Source organism: Harmonia axyridis, chromosome X, assembly GCF_914767665.1.
Source record: "Harmonia axyridis chromosome X, icHarAxyr1.1, whole genome shotgun sequence".
NCBI classification, from domain to species: Eukaryota; Metazoa; Arthropoda; class Insecta; order Coleoptera; family Coccinellidae; genus Harmonia; species Harmonia axyridis.
Window position 1 is genome coordinate 11459687 of NC_059508.1, and position 12135 is coordinate 11471821.

At 36.8% G+C, this 12135-nt stretch overlaps 1 protein-coding gene across 2 annotated transcripts in view; it reads right to left on the bottom strand.

The window, feature by feature from the left end:
* The window catches only part of LOC123685793 (hemicentin-2-like), a 369812-nt gene that overhangs the window by 40949 nt on the left and 316728 nt on the right, over window positions 1-12135 (bottom strand). For both annotated transcript variants that reach the window (XM_045625678.1, XM_045625679.1), the window contains exon 5: window positions 6063-6425. In XM_045625678.1, coding sequence (XP_045481634.1) covers window positions 6063-6425 — 363 coding nt within the window. The remainder of the gene's footprint in view (window positions 1-6062; window positions 6426-12135) is intronic.

A 12135-nucleotide genomic window follows, 5' to 3' on the forward strand; every position in this document is an offset into this window, starting at 1 on the left:
TCAGAAGAATGCTCACTGGAAAGAAATTTAGCGCCAATGAGGAAGTAATCGCCGGAACTGAGGCCTATTTTGAAGCGAAAGACAAATCGTACTACAAAAATGGCATCGAAAAGTTGAAAGATCGCTATAATCGCTGTATCGCCCTCGAAGGCAACTATGTTGAATAATAAAATCAAATTTTGCCAAAAAAATTGTGTTTTTCTTTGGTAGACCGGGGACTTTTCAATTGGGCAAACGATATTTTTCATGAGATTGTGTCATATCTCCTTCGTATATCTAACTCCATAATCGAACGAATCGAACTAACGATTTTTTTAGATTAATGCAAATGCGTATAAGAAAGCACGGAGGAAAAAACGCTTTTGTATGCGTCGCTCCACCACATTCGATTGGAAAGACATAACCCTATTTCGAACGACATCTTGCGAAATAGAATCTGGAATAGTTTTTACGCAGGGTCCCAGAACTTGACAGTTGTAAATGTTCGTCATTCAGAAAAGAATATATCATTCAGGTCGAGATAGAGGAATCATTATTACAAATAGGACTTGTACAAGTTGATTGATTCTAGGGACGCCTTGTTGAATCAAGTAAATAGCGCATCTGATGGAATGAAAGGACAAAATAGGTAGGACACACTTCTACATACTGAAAGAGGTCGTTGAAAAATGTTTCCACATTTTTGGGATGCTGTACAGCGAAGGTAAAAAGTGATGAAGGTATCTAGATAATGTTGCCATTAATCAGGAGTTGGGAGTGTTTCAATTTCGAAGAACAAAAATGCCTAGAATTGATTTTAGATGTTTATTATTTCGGCATCAATTTCTGCAATTATGAAAACATATTAAATACTTGCATTGTTTAAGAAGGGTGTTTTTTTAGAGCTATAGAACTTTAAGTTGCAATAAAACAACGATGGATTATTCGATTGACATGAATTTTATTTATCCGCAAGATTATCTTGTGGCATTACATTTTAAATATGATTTGTGGCATATGACCGCCACGGCTGGCTCGGATGTAGTCCAACCTGGACGTCCAATTTTCGATGACTTTTTTCAACATTTGTGACCGTATATCGGCAATAACACGGCGAATGTTGTCTTCCAAATGGTCAAGGGTTTGTGGCTTATCCGCATAGACCATTGACTTTACATAGCCTCACAGAAAGTAGTCCAGCGGTGTTGAATCATAAGATCTTGGAGGCCAATTCACAGGTCCAAAACGTGAAATTAGGCGGTCACCAAACGTGTCTTTCAATAAATCGATTGTGGCACGAGCTGTGTGACGTGTTTCGCCGTCTTGTTGGAACCACAGCTCCTGGACATCATGGTTGTTCAATTCAGAAATGAAAAAGTTAGTAATCATGGCTCTATATCGATCGTCATCATTTACTGTAACGTTCTGGCCATCATCGTTTCTGAAGAAGTACGGACCAATTATTCCACCAGCCCATAAAGTTCGCCAAACAGTCAGTTTTCTGGATGTAACGGTGTTTCGACATACACTTGAGGATTAGCTTCACTCCAAATGCGGCAGTTTTGTTTGTTGACGTAGCCATTCAATCAGAAGTGCCCTTCATCGCTAAACAAAATAAAATGGACGTAATGCGCGATACGTATTCCGCACAGAACCATTATTTTCGAAATAAAATTGCACTATTTGCAAGCGTTATTCAGGCGTGAGTCTATCCATGATAAATTGCCAAACCAAACTGAGAATAAATCACTTGACAGCTGTTAAGTCGGCCTCCATCTTGAATAGTAATGCCAATTTAAAGTTATATACCTCGAAAAAAAACACCCGTTACTTCGTGACAGTAAACGTGCTACATTTGGGAGGAATTATTTCTTGAATCCAATAATCTCGGTGTTGGTTCTTGACAATGATTTTTTGACTTACAGAAGAAGTTTGATCATTTGAGTTAGTCGTTTCAACGTTCGTTCAATAAGGTAGATAAGAATGAACTCTTGTTCGATCTAAGGTGACTTAACAGTGTGATTCTCGTTGAATACAAAGCCAAAAATAAGAAATATCAACATAAAAGTACAATCAGGAAAATATTCTCAAAATCATTCTCATTCAAGAATTGACTTCAACTATAATAACACATATTTATAAGAAAATTATTCAGTTTGTATTTTGTACAACTTCAAACTAAAGCCATTATTATATGAAATTATCAGGAAAAGAAAATTTCAAACTCGAATATTTACGGAAACCTTAGTCGGCATTGACGATCCAGACTTTCAAGTTCAATCTGTTTAGTGCCTATATTGCTTTATAGAAATTTAGCAAGATTGTGATAAGGAAACTATAAAATGCACAGCGAATACACACAAAAATATATAAATTTACGCACGATCGATATGTGCATACATTCCTGAGGGCTGAAAATTCAGATAATTCAAAATGAAAAAAAGCAGTCATGCATTCCATGAAATTGAAAACGATTATAAATGTGTAAAACCTTTGATGTCGCTGATTACCATAAAACCTGCTGCGGGCTATTAAAATTCATGAGAACTACGCTGAATTCAAACAATTCACCCGACAATTTTTAAGCACAGCCAGCAGTCGCCTTTTTTTTCAATCCTAATTTGCAACCTATCATAAACTGTCATCGTGTCTATGATTTTACCTAATGATTTGCGAGTAATTTATTCTAGTAATCCAGTGTTCAGCTGAATATTTGACTTTCAGACTGCAAATCCCCTATGCGGGTTTGTAGCGTTGTTCATTTCACAAAGAGCAAAACGAATACTCGTATTTTTTTTTTTTTACTGAACGCGTTGAGTGAATTGTAACGTTCTCGTAAAAGTTTCCGTAGATTGTGTATTAGCACGAATTCCTGATAGATGACTTGCTGTTAATTAGAGTTGATTAGGTCCTATCTGAGCAACATAACCCAAAGGACAGGAAGGAATGAGAAAATAATGACATTCGAGGCTATACACATAGAGAAAGGTGTACCACAAGGTTCTATCTTAGGACCCCTTCTTTATATAATAGTACCAAGGATCTGGTTCTCATATTTGAATTTTAATTCGAGGAGGAGGAGTGTATCTTATCGAAATAATGAAAATGCTTCTAAATTTGAAAAATCGAAAGCCAGTTGAATATATCGGAAATGTTGAATTCATTGAAACTCTAGTGATACTTTCAACACAAAAAATATCTTCTATCCCTTTTTGGGATGATTTTGTTTAGGAAACCAGAATGCATATGAAAAAATGAATTTTTTGATAACTCACTTCATCGATCCACTTTTACATAGGAACACAAAATTTTAGTGAAACAAAACGTTCCTACTTATTGATTCTGAGACATTGCAATCCTACAAAACTTTCGTTCCACTATTTTTTACCTGATTTTCAAATTTCAATTCGATCTGATGTTTATTTTTCTGAATTTTAACCTTCAAACGAAATTTGTCCACAAAAGATCTTAACCGAGATTGATTTTAAATTTTTTTTTGGAGACCGATTTGCGACAACTTGATCTTTGGCTGATGAGTGGTTAGGAGAACAAGGCCATCCTGTAACTGTCCGAACGGTTTACCGCCGGATAAGATCTTTTGGACTGCAGCATTATCGACCCAATCTTGTGTTACCTTTGACGGTTGAGCATCACCGGCAACGATTACAGTGGTGCAGAGCACGTTAACATTTTTATGTGAAATGATTTCAGGTCGTCTTTTCTGATGAATCTCGATTCTCTTTGAGTGCACATGATGACCGAAGAAGGGTTTGTTGTTGAGCGTCATGTATAGTGGACAGTGGGCGTTATGGTATGGGGTGCTATTGCACATGTAAGTAGGTCACTTTTAATCTTTATTCGAGGTAACATGACAGCACTGCGTTACCTTCACGGAATAGTGGAGTCATATGTTCTCCCTCAACTTAACCGGCTCGAGAATCCAATATTTCAGCAAGATAAAGCCCGACCTCATGTTGCCAGAGTTAGTTTGAACTTTTTCGAAGCGACTCATGTGAATATTTTGGCATGGCCGCCTAGATCTCCCGATCTTTAGCCCATATAGCATTTCAGGGACATCATGGGTAGAAGGCTTGTAAATTTACCCCAGCTCCCACGGACTTTGGCGGCTCTGAGACATGAAGTAGCTTGAGATAGTATCCCTCAAGAAGAAATAGACCTTCTTTCTGCATCAATGCCGAGACGTGTTGGGGAGTGTATAGATAATCGCAGTGTACAAACATATTATTAACAAATTTACTGAAAAAAAAACTTTTTTTTTTTCCAAATTTCAATATTTCATTCCTTGCTATACTATCTATGTTTCACCAAAAAAAATTATAATTTGAACAGCTCCTTCTGGGTGTTGAAGTTTCTTTGTCAGTTAGTTTATTAATGTTTTTAGATGACCTTTTCATTAGTTTTTTCCACCTCTCTTCTCATTATAATCTTCTAAAGTACTCCTAATAAAGTGACTAAGCGAGTGAAGATCCCATCGATGATTAGATTACGTTATCAAATGAAGCAATACGGCGATTGTAGAAGTAATAATCCTCGGTTCGTTCTGCCTCGTTACAAAAAATTGCTGTAGCAGTTTTACCAGGAAACAGGCGGGCGTACAATCCACCAATTATCATAACACAATATCCGAATCATCTGATTCATACAGCACATTAACATGTTCACGCATGAGTAGCAGTTCTCTTGATCCGTAGACTAATTCATTTTGTGTCATGAATGCTACTCTTTGTGGTATAGGGCATATGCGAGAAGCTGCGATGTGAGGTCCAGGGCCGGTTTCTAGGACCTACAGTAAATAATTTTCCCGCATCCAGAATATTAGTGGTAAAATTTTTTTTGTTCATTAATCACCAAAGTTTCATAACTCTTCGTTGGGTTCAGGGTTGTTCTCCTTTATACAGTGTAGTTTGAATATCGTCCTCAGAGCTTCTCTAATGAAAAATAGACGGAAATATCATTCGAATCAATTCAATGAACTTCACTGAGCTAGGTATTCAGCGAAGATATCCCCAGTTGAAGCCTGGACCACACGAGAAAAACCGCCAGAAGTTCACAATGAAAGTAAACATTCATTATCTGAACTGGTGGCATCTAATGAAATATTGATTATAAATCAAGTTCAAAGGAATCCGAGTCCCAGTTCCGAGGGGAAAAACTTTTCCTAAATGCGTTTTGGGTCTATTGATTTTATTCAAGCTTAATTATCTAGATATCCTGCATCAATTCAAATCATTGAATTCAGAAATTTTATGGAGGTTTCCCGAGAAGTTGGAGACATTCGTTTCTTAGCATTTATAAACTTTGCAGGGAAAATCGACACCCTCCAACCATTTCAAATAGTTTCTTTGATCTCTATGTTTCTACGGTAATACTTGAGTTTTAAATATCTTAACAGCTGCTATAGACAAACCGAAGTATTTCTTTGTCCTTTCATCGTGTTCTGAATTAATAAACTGTACAATTCGAAACAAAAAAGTACAAAAGAATTAATGGAGAGTGTTCTTCAGATTCAAGCAGAGTATGAGTGCCGAGATTATGTTTTGCGATTTTTACTATTTATGATTTCTTAGATAGGCACATGTGGCTGAGATATTTTTCGAACCTTCATGCGCTTTTGACAGTCTCAGTTCCAATCTCATTCCCAACAAATACTACAGAGAAATATTCTTGGACTGGTTGGATTGGAGTTTTCTCAGTGATAGAACGATCTAAGTTAAAGTGGACAATTCTCAGGCGAAAACAATATAGAGCTGGAGGTTCGTCAGGGCTCCGTGTTGGGACCACTAATCTTTTTGTTATTCGTGCATGATTTGCCTATTCATTTGGTTTGTCTTTGAAATGATTTTATTCAGTAAGAGAATATTATTCCGATTCTTGAGTTCAAGCTAGTAAATTTAAATTGATTTAAAGCCTTCTTTGCCTTCATGAGTCTAGGTGATCTGCCTAGTGATCTTCCATAATGTTGTGCTAGTTAATATTTTCAAGACCAAATGAATAATCCAATCGAATGAAAACCTGCTTCCTTACAAAATGTATGATATAACATCTGAAACTTTTCTACTCACCTACAACGTTAAGGGTAATAAAATGGCTCATTTTTGGTTCTGTGCTAACTTGGCATTCATACTGCCCAGCATCCCTTGCCTGAACATACTTGACTTGAAGTGTCCATGTGTCAGTAGCCTCAACTAGAAAGGCTTGGAAACGGTCATCTGCTATAAAAGTGTATCTATCTACTGTGAGAATATGAGCATCTCTTCTTCTTATCCAGGACACAGACTTGTTGCCAAGCTGTTTCACTTTGCAAGGCAAATAGGCATGAGTGCCTAATTGTGTAGTTATATTCGTTGTTGTTGTGGGATCAAAATAAGGACCTGTGTAGAGACCGGTGAAACGCTTGACCGCATGCGCAGCCTCCCCAGAAAACACTGCAAGAGAGAGAAAAAATATTATTTATAAATTCACTCTAAAGAGGAGCGACCATAGAAAATAAAGAATATCGTAAAAGGAGAATGCGGTCTATCGCTACTCATCTCTTATGACAGCACGTTCTCCAGTTTAATATAGAGTTCTGGCAGTCCGATGTTCTTATTTATTATTTATCAAGATGATGCGATAGGATTGATATGAGAATTACTTTCAATTATGAAATGGAAAAACGTTTCATTCATGAAATTATTCCATCATCCTCTCAAAATTCACATTGGCGGTCTTTGAGAGCGATTATATTGTAGGAGGAAGATGTAAAGGAAACGCAAACCATTTAAATTCGTTTTCCAATGGATTTAAATATTCGCACGAAAGAAGTAAGAGCGAATGCGCGATTCTTTGGCGTCTCCCCGAAAAGTAAAGAATCCACAAGGGATTAGAAGCTGGCACATCGTGCACTTGCCAGTTATATTTATAATTCAGAAACACCAAGGATACTGAGAGTTGGAACTGACAAGTTTCAATAATATACCATTGTTTAATATTATCATCCAGGAAGCGAATGGAATCTTTTATCTCCTCCCTGGGATCCTTCAGGACATCCCCAGTGAATCTGTGGACCTTAAGGATGAGATTCCTTCCTGGTGTCTTCGAATAAATTGTCAACTTCGGTGAATCCAATCAAGTTCGGACAGATCTAAGGAATATTCAACTTCGAATTGAATATTGTACGATACTCTCTTTCGAATTTTACGGGAAATTCGTCATAATGATCCTATATTATTGGGTTTCAAGTCTTCAACACTTAATGATGTTATAGAATTATCCTCAATTCTTTCGAATTGCCGCAAAGACTATAAATTCTCCAAAACAGTACGTTAGTAGTACACAACGAAGCGAGTAAGTAATGCCTGGGACGAATGATGAATAAAGCAGGTATTTTCACTGTTTTTCTTCATTTTCTCAGCGTATTACTCTAGGCACATGAATGAAGATGCGCACATTGCATCAGAATGAGCCACTTGTATGGAATTTTTATTATAACATTCTGATACTTCCTTGGTATTGGGTTTTACCTCTGTTTATCGGGGTAACGTTATGGAAGGCTGCAGGCGATTTTGAAGATTTACAACTGGATGTGATTATCTTCCAAGAATTACAGTATACATACTGGGAAATCAGACGAACTGTTGTCATCATCTACGTTTTACATTCCAAATTGAAAAGAAAAACTTTACGTGAATAATTCTTGACTTCTTCACGCGGTTGTACTTGTTAAATTTATATTCGTTGATATAAACTGCTCCACATGAGTTAGGGATATTGACCTAAATTGCAAAAAAATTCAGTTTAAATGAGATTTTTGTGATGAAAATTCATATCAATATGATTTAAAGTTGCAGGAAATAAAATTTATTTTAGCCTGTAGGCCTGCAGCGTATACGGTTAAGAAAAATTGAGTAAAATAACGAAATTTTATTCTCAGAGAATTCAAGCATTTTAAGACTATCAATACAATGTATGGCCTCCACGGGCATCAATTACAGCTTGACATCTTCCATGCATACTACACACGAGGTTGTTGAACATTTCTTGAGGAATTTGGTTCCATAAACGAGGCAGAAGCTCTCTTAGGTCATTTAAGGATTTTGGAGTAGGTTGATGATGTTCTGATCTTCTTTGGAGCATATCCCATGCATATTCTATGCAATTTAAATCTGGTGAGTGCGGAGGTTTCACCAATAGCAGCGTGAAAATTTTGCACAACATTGTCAATGACGTGCTCCCTATAGTGTAAGGAGGTCATATTTCTAGGACAAATGTGTAGATATGTGAGCCCGTTGAAACATACTCTACCCCCTCGGAATGGATGGACTTCTTGGACATAGCGACGATTACGGTGTATGCGTGGGATTGTCCATACACTTATTCTTCGAGAATCTGAAAATCGTTCATATCTGGATTCATCAGTGAAAAGGACACTACGCCAATGATCGTTCCAATTGATATGTTGCCTTGCCCATTCTAGGTTGACGCTTTGGTCACGTGTTAATTGAACTCCTCTTAATGGACGTCTAGAACCTAGATTGACCTATCTCAAACATCGTCTGATGGTTTCGATGGAAACTTGGACCCCATCTGCATTTTGAAGAGTATTCCGTAGCATTCTACACGTAGATGTAGGGTTTCTTCTCGCCGAAACGGTGATGAAACGATCTTGAGCACTATTATTATTATTTTTATTATTATTATTTGAACTGGGGTCGTTTTGCTTCGGTGAGCCTTCCGGGAACTGCGACCATGCAGATCTTTTGTTCACTACCCTACTCATTCATAGCATCTTGAGCACTAAGCAGGTGTTGTTTTTCGTCGCCCACCAAGCCTTGGTCTTTCCAACACGGAACCTGTCTTCCTGAACCTATTCCAGAGTCGAGATATCACACTTTGCCTGACTTATTGGAGCCTTTCCGCAACAACAACCTGAGTTAGGCCACCCTGTAGCATTCCGATAGCCGTATTAACCTCAGCGTTTGTTAATTTACGTCTTGGCATTTTCAGAACACTCGTTTCAAATCGAAGCCGTTGATAAACTGACTCCATTTCAAAATAAAAACATTCATGAAGCATATGCAAAGAACCAAACTTCAGAAAAAAGGCGACCAGATTGACGAAATGTCTCATACTGATTTTTATTGGATCGATTCAAGTTGTTATTGAGTTTTAAATGATTTTACAGTGATTTTCTCGAAGATTATATAATTTTCGAAACGATTGAATACGATATCCCTAACTCTTGTGGGGAAGATTTTGTTGTCAGGTTTTGTCCTAGAAATTCCGGTAATGGACTGTATCGATTCATAGTTATGATAACCCTCACAGTGAAGCAAAAAAAAGGTTTCATTGTTGTTACGATTCACCCAGTTGAATGAAGCAAAAGTAATATCCCGAACAATGGCTGCTATAATCGTTGCTATTATAACATATTATTCATCATTTCTGTCCTGCGTTGATAGAAAGCAGTAGTAAATAAAATAATATCTATCTCGAAAACGTGTGCTGACTTTCAATTGGGTCGGCAGTTACCTTTACCAGTTGAGGCATTCAAATGCGTTATTCCCTCTGCTCACTCACAAGTTCCATCAGTTTCCGTTACCTGGATGTTTCCATTCATTCATATCGCACATTTTCTTGCCTCCAAGCCAGCCGAATAATTGTATTTGCGATGAGAAAATTGGGAATAATTACCATCGATATACGCGAGATAGCGTTTGGCTTCTACGGGTATCAGCTTTGATCAACAGCAGTTGAAACCTATACTCTGCACTAATGAACTAAACTGCATGCGAAACCGAATAGAAAATTTTGGAATCGGTATATCCATTTTTTCAGAATTATTTTTATCAATTTATCTCCTACCAAATCGACATCCAGTTATCCTGGCGTGATACGTATAATGGAACATTGTGAATTTCAGTCTAAAGATTTTTATTTCTTTTCTTATAGTAGAATCGACCAACATCAAAATTATATGGTGAATAATATAGAACAGAAAACCTACAATAGAAAATAAAGTGATTGTGGTGGTACTGAAGGTAACGACAAAGCCGAGGAATTTTCAAAAAGGGCATCAAGGTTAATACCTGTTGGTCCTGAGCCCTTTTGTGGGCTTGGAAAAGACCAACATAAGGCAGTGCTTCAACAATGGGAGTGGGACAATAGGAAAACACTCTGGAGATACACTATGAGGCTTTCTCAGGCAAAGACATTTGTAGTGCTTCCACGGACCTATACCAAGAAGCTTCTGAAGCTACCTTGAGCTGTGCTTCGGGTAATAGTGGGACTGCTGACAGGACACTGTCGATGCAAATACCTTTTGTACCGAATGGGTTAGTTAGCAGATGAGATCTGCAGGCTGTGTACAGGTAGAAACCGCTGAACACATGTGAGCAAATGGCCGAAGCTGACTGGCCTAAGAACCACTCATATGGGAAATACAGTTCTGGATACTCAGGAAGTAATAGCCAAGGCTCCTAAGGATGTCAACCGAATCGACGGCCTCCCTGGGTTTGTATGAAAAGGTAGGTTTGAGAAAAAAGATCTAATTTGGTGGCAGTTCCCAAAAGGCAAACAGAGCTGATTCAGTGAAATAATAATGATTCTTCCTATAGAAAAAATAGCTGCAAATAATCATTGCAAACATGCAAATATAGAAAATTTGGTCAAACAGAAAGAAAATATCACATATAGCCGAAGAAACCAAAATATTCTTTTCTCTCTCTTACTTTGTTGATGTAAGTGAAAAAGTAGCCAATAGTCTTTGCAAATTGAATCTAAATATTGCCTTCAAACCAATAAATGGAATATCATCGATGTTATTCAATGCAAAAAATTGAAATATATAGGAAAGACAGGATTCAAAACTAGATTTAACGAACATCGAATAGATTTTACCAAAAATAAACGATTCTCCACGTTTGCAACACATTGCATAAATAATGATCACCCTTTCCCCATAATTAACAACATCTAAATTATGCATGTGGAATTGAAAGGTAGATGAGACTCCATTATTTGAAATTCATTAGGTATTGAATACACTGTGTTATTATATTCAACGCGTTCAAATATTACCTGCAATCCTATCCTAACCTTTGACAGACAGATAGATCCCCAATATTACAATACTTATTGTCTAGCGGCAATTGGTTTGAATGTAACACACTGTAGTTTGTTACATTTTTAGATTAATAAAAATGTATAAAATAAGAAATAATTTCTTTCATATTCTGTCTGCTAGACCACAAGTACCAAACATGTTTGGAAACAGCTCATTTTTATTAATCTAAAAATGTAACAAGGGTGTTACATTCAAACCAACTGCCGCTAAACAATAAGTATTTTTGATAATATTGTTAATTTAACTAATAAAGAATGTTACGCGTCACTTTATGAGCACACACAAAACTATTGTTTTTTTGTCCACCCTGTACCAATTGGAATCAACATGTGATACATTTTTGGAATCAGCTCAGCTAGAGTAATCGGAGAATTGAGACAAAATAGGGGTGTTCCATTAAAAAAAAATGACGGTGACGTTATTACTCGAAAGTAATTCACCCTGTATATTAGGTTATCATTTCAAAATACAGTAAATTAGAATAAACAATCGACGTGTTTCAAGATTATCTGTTAAAATGGTCTGTTCAGCTAAAAAGGAATTTGTTCCATACTTTACGGACACAGTGTATTAATCGAGATTTTGTTGAGTAAATTGAATGAGAAGTATTGAATAATAAGCACATCATAGCGATATTTCATATGTGTTCTTTATGAAATATGCATTTCGGCAAAACACGTTCACCATTTCAGAATGAATCTATCTACCTGGCCTACAAACTTTGATTAAGTAGGGAGCTGGTCTGAGAAGGCCCGGAAAGAATATTAAGATATCCTCAATCAGCAATAATGGGGCCTGTGCGAGTTGATATATAGTTCTTATATTAAAAGTTTCGCTATCTGACTCTCTAAGTTATATATTATTTCTCGAATTGATGAAATTGACATTTCGTTCAGAATTTTATGTTCGAAGTTTTTCCCGTTAATTCATATGTTTGAAAACTCAGATAAAACGATGGCAGAACTTTCGAGCTCTCCTATGTCTGTAGTTTACGTTCGACGGAATGGATTAACGAGGAAGCAATCAGCCTT